The sequence below is a fragment of the Camelus bactrianus genome, chromosome 3 (assembly GCF_048773025.1).
Source record: "Camelus bactrianus isolate YW-2024 breed Bactrian camel chromosome 3, ASM4877302v1, whole genome shotgun sequence".
In the NCBI taxonomy this organism is placed as follows: Eukaryota; Metazoa; Chordata; class Mammalia; order Artiodactyla; family Camelidae; genus Camelus; species Camelus bactrianus.
Window position 1 is genome coordinate 60714443 of NC_133541.1, and position 27604 is coordinate 60742046.

At 31.9% G+C, this 27604-nt stretch overlaps 1 protein-coding gene across 4 annotated transcripts in view; it reads right to left on the reverse strand.

Annotated features, from left to right (window-relative positions):
- Positions 1–5059: 5059 nt before the first annotated feature.
- The window catches only part of TMEM161B (transmembrane protein 161B), a 66463-nt gene continuing 43918 nt past the window's right edge, over positions 5060–27604 (reverse strand). For 2 of the 4 annotated variants that reach the window (XM_010962412.3, XM_010962413.3), the window contains 7 exons: positions 16601–16752; positions 16105–16165; positions 15464–15604; positions 12654–12767; positions 8789–8963; positions 7633–7729; positions 5060–6358 (listed from right to left, as the gene is read on the reverse strand). In XM_010962412.3, the coding sequence (XP_010960714.1) occupies positions 6081–6358; positions 7633–7729; positions 8789–8963; positions 12654–12767; positions 15464–15604; positions 16105–16165; positions 16601–16752 (1018 nt within the window). In that variant the 3' untranslated portion in view covers positions 5060–6080. Of the gene's footprint in view, positions 6359–7632; positions 7730–8788; positions 8964–12653; positions 12768–15463; positions 15605–16104; positions 16166–16600; positions 16753–22577; positions 22653–27604 lie in introns of those variants that run through there. The other 2 variants (XM_045522211.2, XM_045522212.2) reach the window with 2 other exon arrangements.

Sequence of the window (27604 nt, forward strand, 5' to 3'; positions counted from 1 at the left end):
TCCAATAAAGTGACAAGACTAGTCAGTACTCTTCCACTTAAAATGCTAAAACTGCAATCCACTATTTCCGCTAAGAACTTTAATACTTCCAAGTAGAATCAACACTTAAAAAGGCAAAGTATTATTAAGTTTACTCCATATTTCTGATCATGTAATTGAAAAGCCTTTCGTGCTTGACCTAAGTAGTGCTATTACTTAACATTTCATGCAACCGTCCTAACTTTTAAAGATCTAACACTCTTTTCTTTCAACACTTTCTTCTGAAGAAGGAGCAATCAAAAAATTACTGTAAAATCCAATAATACATTACAACTGCATTTCTACTACTTTCTTCAGGATGGAAAATTTAGTCAGTCTTTAACTCAATCTGAGATAAAAACCTAATGATCTAAGAACCCCAATGAACTCAGTGCAAGAAATGTAAGAACCTATAACAAGGATCATCATAATAACATTGCTAGAAGTTAAGCACTTTTACATATGCTTTTTGGTTAACTGTGAATTACCCATTTAAATTTCTTGCCTATTCTTTAATTTTTTTTGAAAATTTTTTATGTATCTTGAAAATTAGCTCTTTGTCTCATGTTTTGCAAGTATTTTATCAAGCTATGATATGTCTATTTTCTTAACAGGTTTTTTGATGAGTAGAAACTTTAAATTTCTATGAAATCTATTTTATCATTAAAATAAATTCTATGGCTTTTTTTTTGTATCCTAAGAAACCTTTGTCTACTCCTTTAATTATTAAACTAGTCTCTTATGATTTCCTCTAAAATTTTTATGGTTTTTCCTTTTACAATAACATATACTATCCTTCTTGAATTAATTTTTGTGTGTAGTATGAGATAGGGATTGAGGCTCATTTTTTAAAAATATGGATATACAATTAGTCTAATGCCAATAGTTGAAATAACTGCTTTCTCTACTGTTGCAATGTTGCTTTTAAAATTTTACTAAATTAAAAAAAGTTTTAATGATTAAAACATTTTGAGTTAAATCCTTATATTTATTACTATAATTCAATTATTTCTCTAATGTTGATACTCAGTTTCAACAGACTATTAAATTGACAGACTATCAACTTTAGACATCAGCCACTTATCCAGAACAGGTACACAGACCATCTACCACAATGGCAGAAATCTAAATATGTGGGAAAAAAATTACATTTCATGCTCTAAGGAATTGTTAAAAATAGAAATGAAAGGACAAGTAAGTATATTTATGTAGAGTAAATAAAACACAATTACAGTAATTCCTATGTCTTTTCATTGCTACTTATTTAATGTAATCCTACTCACATGGTTTCATTTGTTTGGTCTTTTGGAATTTCCTTTTCATAAGTATAAATTGTTTCACTGTAGAATTATAGGGAGAAAATGCATTCTAAATTAAATAATGTTAAAGCTAATTTTTGTATAGATTGCTATACATTTTGATAAGATGTTATTAATCCAAATTTATCTTTCCTTACATTACCCTTTACATAACTACCTCTGTAATACATTATATGACAGATTAAAGACCTATGAGTAAAATTTATCTGCCATGTAGACACATCATACTGTCTGCCAAATGGACACATCTTCAACTGTTTTGAAATCCTTTGAGTCTTTAAAAGTTCTACTGAATAACATGTAAAAATGTCCAAATTAAGTTAAAAAGCACTTGACAGAAAAATTATAAAAAATGGACTTGGGAGATTATATTTGTTGCATGTTTTAGTTCATTAGTAAACAAGCAGCATTTAGTTGAATGGCCTTAATCCTTCATGTGCACCAACTGAAAAGGGGAATATATAATACTGTCCATCTTTTAAAAAATTTCTTTACTGACCTCACACTTAGCAAAGTCCAAGCAATCAAGATGTTCTGTTGACCAATTAACTACAGTGATGTATGAAAATGCACTACAATGGTACTCATTTCCTTCAATCATTACTCAGAAATCATCTTCTCAGTGAGGATTTCCCTTGATGCTCCATTTAAAATGATAACTTTATCCCTACCCTTCAATATCATATTCCCCCTTCCCTGATTCTGTCACCCCTGCTCATTAGATTCATCACTGTCCAACATATCCTACACATGGATTCATACTCATCCTTGTTTAGTGTCTGCACCTCCCCACTAGACTCTAAGCTCCTGGAGGGCGGGGATTTTAACGTTTTGTCCACTGCTGTATATAGGGCAGCTTCTGAAATAGTATATAGGCGCTAAATACATATTTATTCAACAAATAATTAAATGAGTACAAACCAAAATATTCTTGGAGAAAATATTCTCTGTAAAATCATTTTCAACTAACAAAAAAACGTCCTCTAACATGTCCTCTAACACTCCTGAAGCCAAAAATAGCTATTCACTTTTCTCATGCTAATACAAAGAGGAATCAATATTAAATTTAGAAATATATAGCCATAAATTTAATGCAAAGTATTTTACATATTATAAAATTGTGGCCAATAGTGACAATTCAGTTTTACTTAATTAGTATAGGTTAAATGCCTAATAAGTGCAAAAAATGGCTAGTTGCAGACAGAAATGGGAAGAGAAGAAATGTTTCTTGATTCTTGGATTAACATTCTTGCCACAAAACATTCTTGCTACTTCATTTAATAAAATGAGTAGTCTTTCGCCAAACAGAAGAAAGGAGAATAACTACATATAAGGAGTGACAAGAAAAAAAAGTAAAACAAACAAAAAACTTAACAATGGGATAGAAAAATATGCATCGTACAAATCATTAAAGGTAGGCCCATCCAATGTAATAGTTTGTAGCTAAAAAGGAGTCTGATGGTAACAAAAGATGAGCATATGAATAGGCTACATCTGGTTTTTCCTTTCTGTCGGGAACAAAAATAAGTTAAATGTTTACCATTTTAAAGAAGGGAAAGGTTGACTTAGCTTTTTTAAAATCATTCTTAATGTCCCTGTTAGAGTTTTCATGGCATATAACCAGCTCAGCTATACACGTACTTGGACGAATGGGATTTAAAACATGAGATTGTATGACGATTTGAGACACCTGGTTCAAGCTCGAGAATCGAAAGTGTGTTTAAATCTGATTCTTTAATCCACCTAAAGCTCTGTGAAGACACAGGATGGTCCACGTTCAAATATCACTTAGTTTTATTTTGCTAAATAGAGCCATATACCATGATAGACCATTTTCAATTATGAGATGGCTCAGAAAGTGTGTATGAATTCAGAGAATGCTGAGACCCTATGCTTTGCAATACTGAGAATTTAATCTTCCACTTGAAAGAATAAAATCTACCCAGTGAAGTTCCAATTATAGATTACATAATGAATTCTACTTATTGCTTCCTGGACCTGTCAATTCCATTAATGGATGAATATCTCTTCTGAATCATAACTCAAGAAGAAATGTCTCTATTTTGCCAATGATATTTATATCAGAAACAATAAGACAATGAGCCTATACTGCTTAGATGTGTTGGTCATTAGTGCATTGCTACTGAAATTCTAAGGAAAATACCAAAGATAATCAAAATGCATAAAATGTTAAGATAAAATTATACGCTTTTCATTTCAAACCAATCAACGGAGGTTGGAGGGAGAATTGAGCTCTAATTTTTACAACGGTCGGGGGGTGGGGGCAGGAATCAACAAATTGTCAAGTAACATTCTACAAATCATAGGAAGCATGATTATAAGGGTTCTTAGTTAATTTGGCAAAAATATAAAATAAAAATAACTGATCTTTGAAGTATTTTTACTGACTAGAGTCCATTGTAAAAAATAAAAGAATTTCACTGGCCTAATTTAGCATATTCAAAAATACTATTTGCAATCATTTTGCAATACATACATGTATTAAAAATCATTATGTTGTACACCTAAAACGAATCCAACTTTATATGCCAATTATATCTCAATTTTTAAAAAATATTACTTGGTTTATTACATAAAGTACAAGCCTTTTTGCACTTAAAGAACTAATTCTTAGTACAAAAATCACGTGCTTAAATAAACCAGTTAGTAGCAGTAACCATCATTCTCTTAAAATTTGCTTTGAAAGGGCAAAAAAACCTAAACCAAACCCATTACTTAAATTAACAAGCAGTTTGTGCAAGTTCATAGTATATTTAGGGAGAATTTTAGAAATACATGTTATTCCATCCAATAATGAATTCTATTCCCTTCCCCCAATGTTACTCCACTGAAAAATTTTTGAAGCTCAAAATAATAATTTGAATTAAAATTTTCACAATTTAGCTTTTTAATAAGAATGGTTACAAATACCAGGTGAGATTATTTTTCAGGTCCATCATGAGGGAATTTTTGTCACACACAAAATAAATATCACACTTTGCCGTAATCTTGTTATAAGACACTTACTTTAGTGATGCTGATACATCTTATATTTGGAATGCTTCTTTTGGAAATACACATGAACTATCACTATGCTATATTCATAATTCATTTCAACCAAAGAGTTTTATCCAACTTAATTACTTACCTTATTACTCAGTCTTATTTAAAATATCAACTATTTCCAAAATATTTAATCTGTACTAGAAGACTGGAATTTGCTATATTGAGATTATTCAAATGAATGTGAACCACAAGCCTTGAAAGTAATTCCAAAAGAATTTCGAAATTGCTTTCATTAGTGATAACAGCATTGAAATGTAATATATAGCCTCTCAAAACACTTATATTAAAGAATATTTACCTGAATTCTATTCATTTGAGGGGGGAATAAAAAAACCCTATTTATCTCTTATATTCATTCCCAATGTAAAAAGCATCAAAAATTTTTTTACTCTTTTACATATATTTGAATTTTTCATTCAAATTATCTCAATTTCTATCCTATAAAATAAAATTTAGTATTTCTAATTCTAAACACTACAAACTTAAAACAAGTCCTATTTAACATGGGTTTAAATGATACTGTTAGATCTGTCTAACAGTTGAAAAGGTCCTGAATTTTCTAAATGACAGAAAAAGAATTTTTCTTTTCACCTAAATATTTATAAAATCTGAAGTACTCTTACACATAGGTAACACAAATAAATTGCCTGCTCTGATGAACTTTCAAAATGTATTTTAATCTCATTCTAGAAAGAAAGAAAATTTCTCAATACAAATACATCTCATTCAATCACATTTTAACATACAGTCAGCAACTTAAAATATTATAAGAATCCAATATTTTCATCTTTAATAATCTCAATATATTATATATTTAATATATAATATATATATACAATACATACAGGTAGTCAGCAGGATTACAAAGTAATTTTTTAAAAGTCTGATCAATATTGATAAATATCTTTAGACTATTAAAAAGAAAACTATATTTAGGATCATAGAATAAAATAAAATATGAGAGATCCAAACCTAATGGCAAGATTGCACATCTTCATATAGCCAATCATTTTAAAAGATCCCTCGAGATGGACAGAATATATTTAAAAACAATATTCTTGCTACTCTCAAGTAGCAGTACTTGTAGATATTAAGCAAGTACATCTCCATTAAATTTAAAATAATTACGCAGTTTTTTTTTTACTGTAATATACAGTAGCTATTTCTTCCTTTCTGTTGGATTTTACTGTTGTTGTTTAAAGAGTGACTGGCATATCACCAACAGAAGTACTTTAGCTCCTTTCCCTCCCCTGAAGCATGGCTCAGTTTGAAGATTGTTCTACAGGCAGCCACTACAAATATTAACAGTACCTTAATACCATAAAGAGCAATCAATCAATAACTGGAGTCACATGAGAAGCTTCAAAGACTGCTGGAGGTGTCTGTAAACCAAGGTAGTCAGAAGTATTACACTTGTAGATCGCCCTCTTACCTCTGCTAACACAAGGAATTAAAATTCCAATGCCACAGTAAAGCAGTTAACAATCTACTCTGTAATTTTAAATATTAATATCATTAATTCACCCTGAGAATACAGAGGAAGTATTTAAAACAAGGTACTCTGATATGCTTTTTTTTTCTCCTTTGTATTTGTTTTCTTCTGGTTGTCAGCCCTTCGAGGGCACAGATATTTGAATTCAAAGTGTGACTTGGATATCCTTTTTTGTTAATTGAGGTTCATGCCACAGTCAGATACTGGTGATAGAAAAGCCCAAAAAGGCTTGTAGAAAAGAGACAAGCAGCAATCCACCAGGTCAGAAAGGACAGAAGTCCTCGAAAAAGCAGAGGAGTGAAAATGTTTTTCAAGCTGTTCAGTGCCACTGTTATTTGTGTAACAGTTACCTTCACCTTCTCATCACCAGATGGTAATTCAGAGTAAAGAGAATTGGAGGGTAGACTATTATGCACTGGCAAGGTGGAGACAGATTCTGGATAAATCCCCCAGGAATGATTACCTAGAAAATTTAAGACACAAATAAAACTTCATGAGTAACTAATTCCAAAGCTTCTTATTAAAAAAAAAAATCCTTTAACTTATATTTGAAATTAAGAGTAAGAAGTTTAGTGGCACAACAAATTATTTTACATTAAAAATAATATAAAATAATAATCTTTCTATCTACCTAGGAAAAATTCACTTAACTTGACTGAACTACTATTTAACTTTATCAGTAAAAGTACACATAAAAACTACAAATCTAATTTACTTTTAATTAACTGGGCTGAAATCTGGTAAAAATATAAAAAAAATTTTTTTTCCTTGTATAATCCATTAATCAACTACCTCTACTGGAATGACAGAGACAGATTCAATAACTTCCTAGAATCTTTTCTACCTCTAGAATATCAGAATAAATTTCTTTCTCAGAAACTATGATTTCAATGTGAGAGACTATTAATAGCTTCCAGAAATGTTTTTCTTTCATCATATACTTTCCTATGTTGGATAGGATATGAGTCACATAATTTACAATTAAGCTACTCCTTTATGTTCCATAGATTCCTGAAGGACATTTACATCTATCACGAGCTCTATGGTTTCTTCCAAGCCCACCCAAATTATGTTTTTAGTTTCTTTGGATTTCTAAAACCCACACTGACAGATTGATCTAAGCAAAGGGAAATGATCAATACAGCAATGGATAGTTCTTGAGTAACACCATCATAGGGGCTTGAGAGCTTAGTGAACAGACTTATGGGAGAACTTTGTTCTTCCTCTGAGAAATCTTTATCAGCATAAGTTATCTAAGGTAGAAGTCACCAAGTATTCTGTAATTCACATGTTTATAAGTATCTTGTAATAATTTAAATGTCACACACTAACAAAATCTTAAATCATTCTCATATCACAAATTAACTAAGATCAATAGTGCTCACTCAAGTTATTCAGAATTAACCTTTAGCAAACAGTTCTTCTAAATGAAGCATAAAGTTATAGAACTGTACAGGTCTGAATTTTCCAAATCAAGATGATGACTCAACTTCTACCATTCAAAGTTTCTCATGTTTCCTTTTAAAATTTTTAAAGAGAGAAACAATTTTAAAAGGTATATTTCTTTGTAGGTAACAAAAAGCATTATTATTTTTTTAATGGAGCTACTGCGCATTGAACCCAGGACTTTGTGCATGCTGAGCACATGCTCTACTACTGACCTTGTACCTGCGCCACAAAAAGCATTAATATAGGCAGAAAGTAAAACGTGTTTCCCAGTTGCCAGTGTACGCCTACCTAGTGTTTTCAAAAGCAGAGTTGTGTGAAGCAGCATTACTAGAGGAGCCACATACTGCAGTGCAATGACACAAAGGTAATAAAAGACTCGAGCGACCTGCAACCAACAACATTTTTAAGTTTCTAATACAGCTGACATGTTATGAATGCATTAAACTTTCAAATAATTGTGAAACTGAATTGCTTAAGAAATAAGTAATCCTTTCATGGCAAGGAAGCTAAACAGTAATTAAGCTTGTATTTCATTATAAGTGCCCCCAAACTGACTTCAGAAAGGTTCAGTTTTTTTTAAATATGACAATATTAAAATAAATCACTTAAAAACAGTTAAGTGATAAATACAAGTTAGAAAAAATAACCACTAAAATTCAAATGGTATATATTTACTTACCATTTCAAATATAAAACAAAATGCTAAAATCTCTAAAGACAGACACCTAAAACATCAAACTAAGTAACAGTAATGGGCAGAGTCATGAGAGCATAAACCCCTCATAAACAAAAACACTATATCTCCATTTACATTCAACTGAGGTAGAATTACAGAGTATTACAATACATAAAAGGTAAAACATAAAAAGTTGTTTGAATCTTGATAGACGCTTCCAACTATGAAATTTCAAGAGTAAAAAACAGAGGACTGAACACATTTCTTAAAAAAAAGATATGATCAAGTTATAGGTCTAGTCCATTATAATGGTGGATGGATTCCTAGCACTTTCCTTCTCTGGAACCCCCATTAAGTTAAATATTTATATTTCATGTTCCAGTACTTGGAATAATGTTAAAAGAAATAAATTTAGTCACTAAAATTAGTATTTCCTACTTTTTAGGTCATAAAGGCTATACAATTAATTATGATGTCTTTCAAATCAATTGGTGGGGGCCCCACTTAGCAACAGGAGATATATCCGAGCTTTGCTACCCAAACTGAATCACACTAAAATACTTAAGGCAAGAAGGGGAACTGAGACCCTTTCTTCACTTAGCACCAAAATAAGATCAAGGTCTCTGGTATCAACCATTTTAAGATTATCCCATTTATTTGTAAAAAGAATACTATGGGATGAAATTACTACTGAAGGAAACCAAGTGCTTTTATTCTTACAATTTAGTATTTGCTATTTTTTCATTTTGACTACAGTATAAAACTTACCATTTTCTGTAGCTCAACTGTACTTATTCGCCCTGCTTCTTTCTTCATCTGATCCACACATTTCTGGGCTAAGTTTAAGTAAGCTTGCAGATGACTACGCATCATGGCCAACCGCAAAGCACACAGCAGGATTATTAACCAAAGTCGCAGAGTATCGAATGTAGCTTCTGTCATTCTACAGATCAAAAAGTTGATATGGTGCTCTCAAAGACCAAAATATGCTAGCAAGCTAGTTGTATGTGTTAACGTTCATCATATGAGGAAATCTACACTTAGCTACAGTTGGAGATATAAAACAAAAGTATCTCACCCTATTGCAGACATACCTATATGATACTAACACTTGCATAAAAGAACCAGATAGATAAATGCATCACGAAAATAAAGTAGCACTAGAAGGAAAAAACAGAGCAATTCTTGGGATTCTTTTCTCTACCTACTCTCCTCCATAGCGGGGGTAAAAATGGCTGTAAAATGAAAAGATGCTCTTAAACTGGAGACTGGGAGAAAGAATGAAGGAAATCACAGGAGATTGTGGAACTATAAAGTCAAAACCCCATCTATTTCTGGCTACAGCTTTGTCTGATCATATAAATATCTGAGTAGAATCTTTCACTCTGCTGAGTTTCTGACTGGGATGAGGGGAAAATCAAGAATTCTGAAATATTATGACAAAATCAGATGTTCCTTAAAGGACTTTAGAAAGAAGAGGTAATTTCTTATGTCCTTTTGGGGTTTAATGTTTTTGAAAGACCATAGTTTCTGCTTTGATAAAGGATAATAACATTGTATTCGAAAATACTGTCTAGACCATGCCCAACTCAATCTCTAGCATGTATCAGGCACTTAATATGTGACTGTTGAAATTTGCAGAGTGATCTGCCAGACAGGATCTGGAACTTACAAGGGTCTCCCTAAAATTCTTAAGACCATGAGGGTAGAATGGATGGCTATACAGAAGAACAAGTGCAGGAAGAGATTAAAAAACAAAAAACCTACAATCTCCTCAAAATAGGTTCCATTATCATCCCTTCCTTCTGTCCAGCGTAAGCACCTAGGAAAGGATCTACAACTACAACATAGGAGAAGTTGCCTGGGGAAATAAAGTTGAAGAACAGTACAGGAAACAGAAAAGGCAGAGAAGATGTTAAAATGTACAATTCTGTTTGAAATATTTATGAAATAGAGGTCAGAAATAGGATGAAACAAAGGCTTTATTACATTCTCTTTTGGTTTCCTTTTTACAAGGTCATGAGTGAACGTGGACATAACATTCCAATAGAAAAACACTGTTGGTTAGGAAGCATAAAAGAGTAACTTTTTATCAACATATTTACACAATAATGAACAATGACATTAAGGCATCAGTCATGCGAGACTGACAGTACACAAGATGCAAGATCATCCACAGCCTTGCACCCTTCTCGGGGCTGATAGACAATACTGTGCTCTCTTGAGTACTGCAACAAGGAGGCTTGACTGGTAGTGTCCTGAAGATGGCAATTACACGTACTTTGAGGAGGATGGGTAATAGAAATGAAAGCAATGGAATAAGGCAGTGAATCAAAAAAAATTTGCTCAGTTTATGAGGAGTTCAGGACTTAGATAATAGTCCTAATTAAATAGTGCCTTTGAATTCAAATTATTTAATTAACTTCGTAAGGGTTTAGTGAGTTGATATGATAGGGTATGGCAGGAAAGAGTCTGAGATGGGATAAAATATATAGGTAAAGCAGAGGCAGAAGAAATTTTCCCAAATTCCTGAAGACATCTGAGGTTTCACTGTGTATGTTCTCTTTTGGTTTTCTTCTTACAAAGTTACAAGCACATGGTATCTGCCCACATTTTAGTTTTTTGATGCCCAAGCAGAACACATGGATGGATGAGTTTAAATACATTTCCAGGTTGAAACTGCATTATAACCACTTTTGCTTCTCAATACAAATAAAGACCTTTTGATAAACCATTTAATTCATGTGACAGAACCTGTCACTTGCTGCCTTCTTCATCTCATTCTCTTTGATTGATGGGGCAGCCATTCTTTCTCAATCTACCACATGAACTTTGGATTTCAAACAAAAATTAAAAATCACCTGTCTAGTCACTTAATGATCAGACAAATGAAAAAGAATAAAATGGAGCAGAGATAGGACTAATTTTGTTTGAACTGTTTATGAAGGTCAGGAAAGGGAATGGGGAAAGGGAAACAAAACAATAGGAAGAGGATCCTATGTCTTCATGTACAAATTTTTCCTATAGTTTAATAAACCAAGGGGAAAATTCCTTATTCCCACTTCCTTTAAGCATGGTATTCACTACTAACCTGCACATAGTTTAGTAGGCTGTAAGTGGGAAGCAAATGTTGGTATAACTATTAAATGCTTTACATATACCAGATCTGGCTGAATAACCTTAGCCAGATTATTCATCTTCTGAATCTATTCTTTCATTTATAAAATGGGATAAAGACAGCAATCATAAATAATTACTTTAAGAATGAATGAGATGAACTATGTAAAGTATTAATACCTAGCATAGTAACTGTGTATGACAGATGCATCATAAATGCTCGTTTCCTTGTTTTCTCCATTAAACTAAGGCAAATATAAAATCAGAAAACATAATTACAGGAGTATAAAATCCAACTTCTCTGATCAAACTTCAAGGAAGGACTAGGAATGCTTTCAGCATTAAAGATATGAGGCAGAAAGTTTCTCTGAGATTTAGTCTAGAACCCCAGGATCCTTAGGATTATTTTTAAATACTCAGTCAATCTGTCAAATTAAAATTACCATTAGGGCTTACTTGCATGGGGAAAAAAATGTTACAACTCCAATGTATACTTCCCTAGTTCAATAAGATTAAGTCTTAAAAAAAAAAAAGCTATGGTCATCACCGAATATATACTTACTTCAAGACAAATTTACACAAAGATCTAAAAGAAATGCATAGTACAAAAAGCATATTGTGAAATCAATGACTAGTCAAGGTTTTCTATTTTAATTTTGATGAGGCAAAGCAGTGAAAGGAACATTTATTAAGCACTGACTTCCAGCTGTCTGCATTACATGTGTTCTTTCATTTAATTCCAATAATAACTTTGTGCAGTAGATACTATTATCTTCATTTTCCAGATGGGGAAAAAGAGATTCAGTGATGTTAAATAATCTCCCTGAAGTGACAGTTTCAGTGAGGATCAGAACTGGGGTTTGAACCAACTCTGTCTAAATCCTTCTATTACTCTAATATAGTTCCATAAGACTAACAAGTTAATATATCAAGTACAGTTATTACTACTTTTTAATAAATTGTTTCTATTTTTTAGAGATGCATACTAAAGTTCTTAGGGTAAAAATGCTATGCCTTTAACTTACTTGAAAAACTACTTTATCAAAGACAAAACCAAAAAAAGGGTGAAGTAAATATGGAAGATGTTAACAAGCCTTAAGGGGTTAACATATGAATTTCCATTTATACTGCTCATTTTTTTCTTCCACAATTTTCAGAATTAAGGAAAAAAAAATAACAGAAATGCACAGTGTCTCAAAAACTGGCACAATGAAAAAAGAAAAATATCAGATAACAACTGGACATTAAGTGAAAAAGCAGAAAAACTTACAAGCATACAAGATAATATTAGTGCAAAGTAATAATCATTCACATTCATTAATGAAGATCACAATAAGATTAAATGATGATGTATAGTTTCAACTTTATAATACATTTTCCATCATTTTTATTAATGTTTTAAAAAGATAGTGTCCTAATATTATCATTAAAAAAATTAAAAATAGTAAGTAAAATTTTTTTAAAAGTTTTAATTATATAATGAAATAAAAATGAGCCCCCAAATACCCATACTTACAAAGGGACACTTTCTTTACCCAATGGTGGGTTCATAATGTAGTCTTTGGTGATTGGTTTTACCCAGAGCAGAACCATAAATAAAGGTGCCAAGAAGTTGATATGCAGTAATGTTCTGAAAGTATGTAAGAAATAAAAATAAAAATCCAGAAACAAAATACACTAATAAACTACAGAAACTTAGGACTTAAAAAATGAAGGTAGGAACTTACTTTCAGTATTCTATGTTAAGGTACTATTGTCACCATTTTTTTTTATATATATATCATAATCACTTAACAGTGATTTGAGCCCTTACAAAAATACCTCATTACCTTAATTTCTCAGATGAGAATATTCAGATCAAGGAAAGTTAAATCATTTACTCATGGCAATATCACAGGCTAGAGGGAGATCCAGCACTAAAATCTCAATCTGTTCACTTCTATTCCAGTGTTCTTTAACAACCCCCTACCATATCCCTGGATTTAACAGACTGGTACTTAAATGATTCTCTAACTCTACACAGTCAATGAATCCAATGGATTTACAGTATAGGAGTCATCTTTTGATAATTTTCAGTCCAGATGAAACAACGTACCTTCTCATTATTTACAAGTAAAAGAGTGATTAGCAAGGTCCATAATTAGAAGATACAGGCAGATGTAACTTACTGCAACAACTTATAACTGAGGAAACTTTCAACATGTAATAATCATGTATAAAGTTTTAATTATGCTGTTAAAATCATACATGACCCACATATTCTTATTTCTTCTTGGAGTATTATGAACATATCTGAAATTAATTTCCCTATCCTATACAAGCCAAGGAAATTTACATTATTCCTACAAGGCAGTATATCTAATACAGCAAAAGGTTTCAGGTGTGAGTTGTAACTTCACTGCTAATTGTCCCAAGTTTGTACCCTACAGAGGCAGATGACTGGTAAAGAGTTGTTATTTCAGAAAGACAAATTCTTCAAACTATTTTATTACTATGTACTGCTTTTGTTATTAACTACGCTGGTAAGCTAAACTGGAGGGTTTAAATTACCACCCCCCACCCCCTACACACACTTTAAACTATCACTACAGTGCAAATTGGATAGTGATTGGCTTGAGAAACAGGGCCGGGTCAGGAAACCATGAACACTTTACAGGGAAGGTAGAACTCTGGTTCTAAGCTCTGGCAGTGGAACAATCACTACTGTCTGGTAATGGGGGTGAGGAGAATGTTGCTCTTTGTGCCAGTCTTACTACTCTCACAACAGAACTGGCATGCCCACACCCTGTATCAAGGGCACAGTGCTACAACACAATGGGAGGGGGGTGGTGTTGCAGTACACTGAAAACAAAACTCCAAATCCCCAAAGGGAAAAATCTTAAAAAGAAGCCATTTTTTAACAGAAGAGGAAACTAAAATGTGCCCTCACTCCCAATCCCAAACCACCACATCAAATGCTCTAAATGTTTTTTATAAAGTGATTCTTTCATCCCACAGCCTGGGTAAACCATCGGGTGCGGGGGAAGAAAGCAGCAGTATTAGGTATGCAGTGTTGCTAGGGAACACTAGTATCAAGGAGCAACCCACAGCGGTTTCAGTAGCTGGTGAAGGGCTCCCCTCCACCCACCCTTTCAGCTTATTTAAATCATAACACTGGGGTTAGTGGACTGAAGTGTGTGTGTAGAGAGGAGGGGGAGAACCAGGTTTTGTTTTAAAAGAGGCCATTAGAGAGACGGATGGTGGGAGAAAGGCGGGATGTAGCCAAAAGCATGCTGAGTAAAAGGAGCAGAAAAAAGAGGGATGAAGGAGTGTGTACTGGGAGGTGAGAATAAGTAAACACACACACAAAGCGTATGTAGAAAAAACAGAGGTAAGGAAAAAAACAAAAAGACTTTCAAAATTAAAATAAAGGAAAACGACATTGGTAAAAGAGATAAGAACATGAAAAAACTAGAGAATCATCGTCATTAAATATAGGGTTTTAAAGAGCAGGAATGTTAGGAACTATGATTACTCAGAGAAACTTAATGACTATAAATACACGTATCAAAATGAAATATTCTCGACTTGGGCTTCTACTGCAAAACAAAAAGAGGAGATGGAAATTTGGATCTGGATATGAACTGAAGAAGACAAAAATCTGTCGCTCTGCCCAGGTGCCTACATCAACAACAACAAAAAATCTGTGACAACTACAAAAATGGGCTCTGAACAACTCTATGCAGAGATTCAAATATGATTTCTCCATTTGAGAACTAAATAGATTTTGGTGGTTACAACTAAGCTACGGCATCTAACACTGTATAGTATGAACAATCCCAAAATAAAATAATGTATTATTTTAACAAGAATCTTACAAACAGATCAATAATACAAACATTTCTTATGTATACAGATTTACTTTCAGAAAAAAATTTAAAATAAACACAAAAGTTTTTAAATAAAATGATTTATATAAGATTTAAATGAATATTTTAAACTAAAATATTCTGATTTAAAGAAATTTCCACAGATGCTTATATTAGCGGTAGGTTACATTATCAAAAACACTGATCTCAGTTCAAAAGACCTAACATAAATATTGATATTTTCATTTTAACAGAAATTAAGTAATTCAGAAATTTAGTAATTTTTTTACATCAGACTTAAAATTTAGAAGTAAATAAAAGAAACTTGCTTAAAGTAGAAAGAGGAAGTAGTGTAACATCAAATGGTTATTCATTAATTTTCAATACAATAATTTATGATTTCATTACAATAATATACCTTCATTAAGATGGAAAACATATATTTATCTGCATGTGCTTATGTACATTTTCCGCTTACTGTGTAATTTTTTCTGTTGCCAAATTCAGGGCATCCAGATGCATTTGAGCCAGACGTAATCCAGGAAATGTCAAAAAAGCCCCAATGAGTGAACAGAAAATAGCCAGGAAAAATTTGAAAGTAAGCTTTGAAACAGGACCCCTAAAAACAAAATTTTTTAAAAAGCTGATAAATTTTTGAAGTTAACTTTCTAGAAATTTCCTTTCTTTTAGTCAAATACTTTATAAGCCACAATAATAACAATAATACAAAGTAAACTTTTACAAAAAGACTGCTCTTATTCAATCATCTATAATGGATTCTGGTGAAGTATAAAGTAAATCAGGCATCTCTTAAGCCAGATCTGTAACAACCCAATCTATATTTTCAACACAGAAAATAATATGAATCATTAAAATTTAGTTTAATCTCTGGTGAAAGAGGAATTAAGTCAAATAAGCAGATTCAAGTAAGAATTCTATGTAAGATACTAACTGTATACAAATATAAAAATCATGAGTAAGGACATTGCTAAAAGTGATAGTCCTATTTTAAAAAAACTCTTTTCACTGATTAAAAACAAAGAACTATTTATAGTAAATGCTATTCTACTAAAAATGGAAAGATTTAAATTTGAATGCTTAATTTAAAAAAAAACTTACTGAGATTCTAAACCTTGCTTTTCAAGAAACTGCATCGCACTGTCTGAAAAATTTGTAAACCCTGTAGGGGAAAAAAAATTTACTCTTATCACAGGGACAAAATACAGAATCTTTGGAAATAAAATGTTAGAAAACAGAGCATCTTAAATTTTGAAGTGACTAGCTTAGCTCTTTCATGTGCTAATTAGTATGCCATAATGCAATAAAATTTAGTTATTAGGAGAAATAGTCTTTGAAAACATCCCTTTGATATCTGTATATTCCATGAGTGTGCATAAAATTTGCATTAAAATTTGCATCTTTACCTATGTGAGTAAACTTCAGCATTAGAGAAATTTATTTAACTGTAAGGAAAAAAGGGAGGAAACTATTTTTGGAAAAAGGTAACAAAAAATTAAGCTTAAAAAAGATAATAATAAAAGTTAATTACTTAGAACATTACAGAATATACACCTCAAATCTAATTTTAAAAACTTATCAAATATGAAATTATTACCTGTTTCGAGTCCAAATTCCAGATAATTTTCTGTTACAATCAAGACTGCCATTGCTTTCACAAAGAAAAAAAATCCAAAGGTAACACAGACTGATCTTTCACCACCATCTTCTACTTTAAAATAGTGTGTAGTTAATGAAAACAGAACTTTGCTGCAGAAGGAAAAGTTCAGGAAAAACCACAAATGACTTTGTGGAAGTTAAACACAACCATCTTTACAAGATCCGAATTTCAATAAAATTTGACTACAACATCCATTTTGATTTTATAACATGTTTACCTACAAGTGCCCTTTGGAAGGAAGTGAAAAACTAATGAAAATCTGAATAGTTTTCCAGAAAACAGGACATAAAAACAAAGCAAATCTAAGTGTAGTGCACAGCATTTTTAAATTAATAAAAAGTGCAATACACATATTAAGTTGTAATTAGTATTTCTAGTTTACGTAACTCAAACTTACTAGGAGGTTATTACAATAATTTTATGAAATTTGTTCTCAGTGACATGAAAAGCCAAGGTAAAGGTTATTTTAGTACTACCTTTTATTGGGCATGTTGGTCAAGTAGTTTATGTTTAGAATTACACCCACATCACAGAAATCATCTGTAAACCATTCACTAATTTAAAATTTGAGAACTACTAATAGCCACTGGTAAGCTCTGGGTACAAAACCCAAGTACCTGGGATCACCTTTTTACAATATTGTAACACAAAACACTTCAAACGTTTCAGCTGAGTGCTAGAAAACAAACAAACAAACAAAAAACACAAAGGTTCAACATGTTCACCTACTTTAAAATATTTAAATTTTGTATGAAAATTTAAAGAGATCATTTTACCTGAAACCTCCCTAATTAATCAAATCAAGATCAAATAAGTGGATTATCCAAAGCTAGAACCTAGACTTTCATTATACCAAATTGCTCTCCTTGAAAGCATAAACCCACCAAACAAAATAAGATACTTAGCCAAAAAAATCTAGAAAAGCAAATTTTACATAAACTATGTCAAGTACGGAAAATAGTAACAGCTGTCTTTCAGCACTTGCAAAGTGCTAAGCATTACCAATTAACTTATCTCATCCTCACATTAGCCAATTATTATCACTACTTTTCCAGATTTTAAAAAACTGTGGCACAGATAGGTTAAATAATTTGCCCAAGATCACACAGCTAGATCAGTTGGGATTTAAACATAAGCAGTCTGGATCCAGCAGATATTCACCTAACAACAAATTATACTGCTTCTATAAAACTGTATACACCACCTAAGTTACATGTACTTTAGCAATAACACATGAAATCTCTGAAAAATAGAACTGCCTTGACAGAAGTAAATAGTTCATTCAAACATTTTCACCACAAGAAGAATCTTCATTTAGGAACAGATGGGCAAGGATAAGGACCCTGGTCCTTGCTCTTTAAAAGGAAGCTGCCTTTTGTTGCCTACTGAAAATATGTTAATAAAGTTAATACCCATTCACTATTAGGATCCTACCTAGGATACTGGCTATAAATTTGGATTCCCAGCTGCTCTAGCTACAGGCACCTACCCCAAGTAAGCCAACTTGAAGGTATTAAAGACATGACTTTTCTGCATCTTTCAAATGCAATTCGAACTAAATCCCTATGAGAGTGTAAAACTCCATAGCAAGGAATCTTCTCTTGTTCACTGCTGTTTTAGAGCACCAAAAGGAGTGCCTGGCACATAGTAGGTACTCAAACAATCAGTGACTGAATTTTGCCATAGAATGTTTTACATGGTAGTTTAGGTAAGTTGACAGTATTAACTCTATGCTTTAATGGTATACAGGCTTTTTGAAGGATGAAATAAAAAACAACTCTTTCTCTGGGGTTATATATTCAAAGTAAAAAACAATCAATATAGAAAAAGTTTTAGTCTAACTTCTGTTTTATCAGTGGTAATAATGAAAATACTAATTTACCACTCAGGGTTATAAACTTAAAGGATTTTCTGAGTTTTACAAAGGCTAAGGTTTTGTTTACTACAGGCTAATTTAGAAGATAGTTCCCCTTCCAAATGTCAAAAAAAAAAAAAAAATAGAGGGGTAGCTCATCTTTAACTACCTATTCTTGGGGCAACCAGGCCGTCATAACTGTGATGGGAAGTATCTTTATTAACCTCCTTTAGTCAAGTAGCTCATTTTTTCACCGAGTATCACCCCCTTTCCTGACTTTTATTGTTCTCACCTCAGTTAATTCCACTCTAGCTAATCTCCCTTTTATACAAATCTCTCTGTTTTCCCCCAAATACCATGATTCAAGTAAATACTTGCTCAAATTATTTTCCTAATTACTCACTAGCAATAATAGCATTATTTTCTTTGAAAAAAAATATGGTCCTGTATACTAATTAGAGATCAAATGAATTCTCATAGGCTCATCTGAGGAGGAAATGACATTTATAGCATCGCTTCTTTAAAAAAAGATGATTGCATTTCCAAGTATTTCAGAATACACTCTACATGTAAGTTGGAGGTACTATCTAAAGACTGCTGTACTAGAAATTTACTCCAACATCTTAATATATTTCTTTACAGATTATAATGATATTACGTATAATGCTACATTCTATAAAGTACCTAATGTGCTTCTAAGACAAGACAAAGCTAGATCATGAAAAGCTAGATGAGAACCTCTGAACTTTTTGATTAGGAAAACCTTGAATATTTTCATATTTGCTATAACGAATACAGGCTTTAGGATACATATAACTAGAAATACATACACTATAGAGCTTAATCATACAACTTCTAAAGACATTTTACCAGGATTGTTACTTTTATTCTAAATGTCTTCTTATATTCATCATTACTCAGGTTATATATATAATGGCCAAATATTTGAACAACTTACTTCTTTAATATAAGAAATAAAACTAATGAACAAGCAAATGTCATTGGTTTACAATTATTTCCCCCACCAAATATTCAGCATCCTGACACAAGGTTTCTTGTTCACTTTACCTCTGCAATACTCTGGTTATATAATAACACACAGAAATCTGAAAGTCTACTGAAGTAAATGAGTTATTAATCCACCTAATAACAGATGTCAGTTATTCTATAATATTGAACATTAGGGGAAAGGGGAAGCTCAATTATTTTTATAACAAGAGAAATAAATCCTCAAGTTTTATGTATCTGCAAAATCAACAATCTCTGCAAATCATAGTAAGAATTTAAAGAGTGATATTTACATTCTATTTCTTACTTTGTAATGTAGAATTCTGTGATACTTTCATGTGTTATTTCTTCAAAATTCTTTCTAAAATCACCTAGGATTATTGTACAAGTTTTCCCTAAACATAGTTGTAAATCCACTTCCTATTTGGGCTAAGAGCTACTAAATCATTTGTAAGCAACAAGGGTATACTGCATCACTGCAGAAGCTGGCATGAATTTGTAATGTTAAGCTAAAGGAGGGTTGTCAACTGACTGGATGTCAATTTCAATTAAAATGATTAAGAGGGATTTAACAAAGCACATTTTTAGTTGCCATGTCATTTTAAGATGTGATGTGAATTTTTAAAGACTTTTCTACAACTTAATCACTGCATATACCCTACTTTTTTTCTTCTTTTCTATAAGAATATTATTCATTTTAGAGTTTTTGCATTTTTGTTTTCACATCAAAGACACTGGCTGTCTATAGTTGATTAAAGTAAAAAGACTTTCCAGGGAAAACAATTAGGAAGACTGTATCCAGGACAGAACCCTGACAGTGATCACAAGTCTCCAGCTAAAGGAGATAAAGGCAGGACCTGCCCCACCATCACTGCAAACTCATCCCATTAACCTGGGTGAAAATATATTGTTTGTAATGAAGAATGCTTCTGAGAGGAGACTGCTGTGTGTGCAGGCAGGAAAAAAGTTACAAAGCACTACTCTACATCATCTTGCACAATCTAAGCTCTTCGAATAGTTTTCTAATTAATCAAAGTAATAAACACATTGTAGTTTAAAATTTACATTATGATTTATTTTTTAGTAGTTTTATTAATAAACTACAAAGTTAAGACTTCCTTGCTTAAACTTCCTAATTTCTATAGGAGAAAATAAAGCATGAGAGTCTAATACATAATTATGTTTTAAATTATGTAATTTTAAAAGCATAACTTCATTATATTTATGATTAATAAGTGATATTAATCACTTTAATAAGAGCTGAAGCCAGGTTAAGTGTGAAAAACATGAAAGCAAATAATAAAGGAAAAAAGATCTGATTTTAAAGAGGACTACTGGAGCTTTATCCCATGCAAACAGTAGTTTTCCTTACAATGAAGTAGAGAATTTATCTCTGAATATCAAGTTTTCTAATACAGCAAGAACAATTTCACAAGTCTCAAAAGAAACTTCATCTAAATTTCAACATTCAAGGTGGAGTGTATGAAACATGAAACATTGTTCAAGTTGTGATGAGATTCTAGAATACAGATGCTCAAACTTTTCCCTCCAGGACAGTCTGAATCCTGTGTTCCTTACTCATTTATCTTCTCCAAAACTTAGAAATTAAAGAAACAAAGCTAGTGGTTCATTTTTCTAGTATCAAACACTACAGGGCTATCTTTTTCCTGGCATTCTAAGGAAGAGCTTACATATTGGGAGAGAATAAGGGAAAAGGAGTAAGATCTAAAAACAAAACATAAAAACTCCAAAACCACAAATGAACTGCTTTTGATATCTACTTATGCTCTTTCTCACTGCCTGAGGGCCCTAAGCCCAGGTTGGAAAAACATTGCTTCATTTTTACTGAAAATGAATACTCAAGTCTATAAACAGGCCATTTATAACTCCTCCACTTACACTAAAAACCAAAACAACACCTTTAGCCAAAAGTGGTATCAAATGACCAAAATGAAATTTTTCAAATATGACACCTACCACCAAACTTTGTTAACAGAGAATTATCAAATAAGTTACAAAATATATCAGTGTTAAAAAGGGGAAAAAAATTAGACACAACCAAATCCACGTGTGAAGTATAATCTTCCTTACATCACTAACACTTTAATATAATCCTACACCACAAACTCCTAAAACTTTATAATCCCTGCATCCTCAATTCATATTGAATACTAGATAAATCTTAAAACCAAGTATTCATTGAGCCCATAATGGAACTAAACCTTCTCATAACCCACAATGTAAAACACACATACAATATTCTGATCTGTAATACTATGATCTGACTACATTCATATATTCAAGCTTTCATTCATTAGTCCCCAAACCTCCACTTAAATCAGAATAGTATATTTACCATCTTCTAAGTGTAACCGTTATACTGTTCACTTGGATCATAACCTGAACTACCCTCTTCCCTTCCCTCTACCTAATCAAAGCGTCAAGCTCCACATACCTCATGAAGCTTACCATTGTCTTTCCAGCCCAGACTATCCCCTTCCTCTTTTGAATTCATAGCACTTACCACCATCATTCACTTGCAAAGTATATAATAAGCTACCTTGAATAACAGCTGACACAAATGTAAAGAACGCATTCTCTAGATTTAGACTGCCTCGCTGAATCTTGGTTCTACTCTTACTACGTGATCCTCCATGAGAAATTAATTAACCTATGTCTCTAGTTTCTTTATTTGTAAAACACAACTCATACATCCACCACCTCAGAGAGCAGTTTTGAAAATTAAAGATTTATTTATAGTTCTCAGCAATCACTTGATGTTTTCTATATAACTGAATAAAATACTGAATTTCCAATATCAAAAAGTAATATGAGAACGTACACAAGGACAAAAGGATTACACAATGATAAAAAAAACCAACTAAGTTAATTTTACTTTGGATAAAATTCCTAGTTGTGTTTAAATCTTTTAACCTTTTCCATGAAAACTTAATCTGTAAGGTACAAGATTCTAAAAAATGGAGCAGTATAGTGTGGGCTGAAAACAGAGGTATAACAGAAATCGGAATCCCAACTCTCCACTCCCATTACCTTCCTGTGCCGTCAGGGAACGAACTCCACAGACTCCAGTAGGAGACTAAGATTTAGCCTCTGAAGAAACTGAATCTGAGGTACAGTAGAGCTTAGATTAAGGCAAATGTACTGAAAACAGAATAATTAAGTCAAAGTCTACACACTCAAAAGTGTACTCAGCTTTGAAACATGTGCAGCAGGTCTGTACACTCCAGGAGGGAGATTTAGAGACTCTCCTCTAAAGAAGCCAAAAGGCTCCAAAGAAAAGACCAATAGGTAATGACACTATGGACTACCTAAAACAAAACCAGCTTCAGCATTACCAACTTATTCTTCAGTGAAGCTAATCAAGCCCTACTTAGAGTTTCCCATTTGGTTTTAGTGTCTGACTCTCACATATCAAAGAAAAGTCAAGAATCCCCAGACATTCGAGCAGGGATCAGAAAACTTTTTCTGTAAAGGACCAGACAGTAAATATTCTAGGCTTTATGGGCCACATATAGTCTCTGTACCATATTCTTATGTCTGCTTAAAATTCTTCTGAAAACAACCCTTTAAAAATGTTAAAAGCCATTCTCAGCTCCATAGCTATACAAAAACAGGATGCCAACTCAGGCCAGTATACAGTATAGTATCTTATGTAAAAACTCAGAGAAAATTTGCAAGGGGGAAAAGCAACTTGGAGAAAAGATAGATAGATAATACAGGTAGTAGAATAAGAAGTTATACAAATAACATGTACATATAAAAATATATGTGTTTTTATAGAGATTATCTATACATATGAGATACACCTACATTTCATAAAGATAAACAAAGATAAATTCATTTTTGAAACATGAACAGGATGCTATGAAAAGGAATGGTTACGTAAGTTTTAAAAAATAAATCTGAAAGATAAAGTTGAGGGAAAGTTCCACCAAGAAGAAAGGGTGATAAAACAAGATGACTGATCCAGGAGGTACAGTATCTGCCTAACAAAAGTGAGAGGGAGAAAGAAAATGGGATAAGAGGATTACAGAAAGGAAGAAATTATCAAAGACATAGTACAAGATAATTTCCAAACTCAAAACTCACAAATTAAAAGAGCCTACCAAAAGTCTAGCACAAAGAACGAAAAAAAGATTCCCAATAAGGTAAATGATCATAAACCTTCAAAAACCAGACAAATAAAGGAAGATTGTAAAAACTTTCTGAAAAGAAAAATAAAGAAAACAAGCCATATACAAAAGATTAAATATGACACCGTAGTTCTTGACAGAAACTTTTGCCATTGAGAACAATGGAATTATGTCTTCAAAATTATGAAGAAAAATACTGACAACCTAGAATTGAATATCCAACTAAAATACCAATCAAATAAATGAAAGCACAGAATTAAGACACTTTCAAAACTGCAAAGTCTAAAACTGGTTACCTCACAGGCACACTTTGGCAGAAAGCTCCAAAACATTTAAACAAATCAAGAAAGAGGAAAAACACTGAATGCTGGAAATGGGAACTTAAACTTGGGAGAAGGCAAAGGGAATTCCTAGGATGACAACAAAAGTAAGTCCCAGGATGACAATTGTGTAAGAGGCCTGAAGGTCAACCAATCCAGATAAAAAGCCAGAGAAAGGGGGTCTCCAGGAAGGGTCTCTCCATGGCAGGTGGGGGGAGGGAGGGAAGAGGAACTTATACAAGTTGTAAGTGACCTTGTGAAATAACTATGCTGAAAATCTAGTGGAATTAATACTAAATACAAGGAAAAAAATTTAAAAACTTAAAAAAATTGTTAATTAATTAAAAAATTGCCAAAGGAAGCAATAATACCTTACTTACTTACACAGCACTCACAAAGGAACAGTATTTACATAGGTATAATAATCACTGAATATGGATTTTAGCAAAAATTATAAAGTAAGTACATTAAGAATATAAAGGAGAGAAAGCACAGAGGATGGCACAGTTTAAGAAAAATCCTCAACTACTATAAGTAATGAATTAAGAGTCGGTAGTATAATCATTATATTTAGAAACATAAAGATTTTTAAAAGCCCAAATAAACAGCTAAAACAGGACTAGGAAAAGTGGCAAGAGGATAGGGAAGGGGACTCTTAGTTTTTATTGTACTTTTAGCACTTTTTGTCTATATAAACAATGTGTGTATCTATATATATATGTAATTGAATAAAAGTTAACATTTTAGAAAATTCAATCTTTAATTTTATAAAGTCTTGATCTACAATTTACCCCCCACTCTGGAAAAAAGTACATTACATCCTTGAATTTAACAGAACCTAAACCACACACAAATTCACATCACAGTGTAAAGCCCATATGCACTGAGATTATTTCCATGTCCTATGAATTAAAATATAGTAAATGTTAATGAAGTTGAACATTAACCAACTATTAGAAATGTCTCCCATGCTTGTGAAGCACTATCATCATAAATCCTTAGGATTTCAATACGATCTAAGTCCTTCACTGGTAAAGATCTGATATACATATATACAGAACAGAACAAATATCTGACCTATTTTATAGAGAATAGGCAGCTTTTTTAAGAGTTATAAACTCTCTACAAAATTAAAAAATCTGAGTATTTTCCACCAATAACCCTTAACAGTTCATTCCTGGCCAAGAAGAGTTACACAAAGATTTGCTGAACCAACTGAAGTCTACTTTGGGATTTTATTTTGTAGACGCTTCTTTATGTTTCAGCTCAAAACTCAACTGCTTACTCTACCAAACTTTTAAAGCAATGTGTGTTTTATTCAGTTAATATATGAAAGACCCAAACAGTAGTACATGGTACTAGACTACATAAAAATCTCCTATAAAGAAGACATAATTTTGTTAGCATTACACATATCAGAATATAAATCTGGCTTTTTTCAAGAGATAGAAGAGGTAAGTTTGCTGTGGTACCCCCAGTTAGTTCCTCACTAAGAACTATGGTAACTTTATTTTGAGATCACTTACAGAGACTTTCTGTACTGGCTAAGACAGTAGCAAAGTTTCTTATTGAGATACATCAAATTTCTCTAATACTTATATAACAGATTATTTTTAAATAAGTAAGAAAATCCTTTCATGCTCTAATCTTATAAACATGCTTATATTAACAACGTTATTTGTATAGGATAATAACAAACTACACCTGAAATACTATAGAAATGGCTTTCAAAATAAAATTTCTCTAAAAGTTATTTTCTTTAAATCTGATCTTTTTTCATAAATTGTCCACAATTTCCAAGTAAATTAGTTATTTTTAACACTTTTGTGATAAATACAACTTGATAATGTAAATAACATTATGGTAATACCAAAATTAGGTTTCTATATTTACAAACATGTATAATGACATACTTACTAGCATAAAACCATAACATTTATTTATGAATGAATGGAAATAATGACCAAGTACCTTCACTATGAGTAAATGCTTCCCACTACCTTTATCTCACTATTATTACTTTCATAGATCATTCTGTACATTAGACTATCCTAATTATTAAATTAGTAAATATTCAAAATTATAAATGCAGAATCATTGATGCAGAGTCATTTTCTTTTTCTTTTAACATTTTTTCCCCTTGTTAATTAACCCCTCAGTCCTAGCTGAATAGATCATCTACTTTAAGTGCTAACTTACTTTGCTTTATATTATAAAATCTCAAACCCTAAAATAAAGAGAACATTAGGGGTGGAATAAATTTCTCTTCTCCCCCATGGCTGACATTTTAAAGTTTTAATTTAATGTTAGCAATTTTTCATAATTGGAATTATGCCATAATTTATAGATACAAATACAAAACTACAACAGAAAAGAAAAGTCAAGGACAGGTGGGAAGATTTACTCAATAGAAAGTATTTAAAATATATTTATCTTCAAGCAGGAGATAAGAGCTTTCAAACAATGAACAGGCTTAATATTTAGTTGTAAAATAGCTAGTTTCTCTCAGATCTAAAATAACTTTAATAATATACATGTATCAAAGCACTACTATGTTTTAATTAGGTTATAATTGCTTGCTTTAAAGACTTGATTCTCAGATTAAGAAAATGTCTATACCGTAATATTTTGAAATTGTTCAAAGATATTTTAACAATGCTCTTTCGAGAAGGAAAGAAATACAAAGAAATCATTCTGATAGGAAATGTTGTCAATTTTGTTGTCAACAGACAAATCTAATGTCTAGTATCCTAAGGAATAAACATCGAGGTTTTCACAGACATTTCTCAATAACTTTTCTACAAAATGTGTGATGGATTATCTTTAAAAAATTGATCATGTTTCTACTCAACTTAAGAAATTTCCATGTAAACTGAAAGTTTTTCTACTCTGTGAAAGATTATAACCTTGTTTTTGTGACCATGAACAATTAAAAAAAAAAAAAAACCCTAATTTTTTTCCTGTTCAAATGATTAAACCTCCTGTATCTATTTTTCCATAAGAACGGACAACCAAAATATTCAAAGCATTACACTTTGCATTCTCACTGCAAAGAAACCTAGAAACTATACCAAGAACCTGCTATAGTACAGCACTGAAAACTAACAATAAGTACATTAATCCTTACGCCCTATCAAATAAAATCCTTTTAAAAATAATCTGATCCTGTCTTCCAATGTTAAAAAAAACAAATTTGGACAAATTTTAACTAAAACATTTTTCATATTTTCTTAGAGATGAAGGTTCAATTACTTTATTTTAGTTACAGAGAAAAGAAACAGAACCTCAAATTCTCTCAGATATAAGCCAAAAACTATTATGTAAGTTTAAAGCTGGTCCCACAGAAAAGTACAGCTAGCCTCAACCTAACTCGATTGTGGAAAGAAACAATAACCAAAGATTTTTGAAAGCAAAAACATAGCCTTTATTTAAAAGTAAAAGCAAACAAACAAAAACTATTAACTAATTTTCTGGATTGAAATAAAGCAACAATGAAGGTTATCCTTATATTTTTAGATTCAGAAGGAAAATTATTTCCTGGCTAAAAGAAAAAAAAAGTCATTCTTAATTATAAATTGATGAACAAAAGTACAGTCCTGTTTCC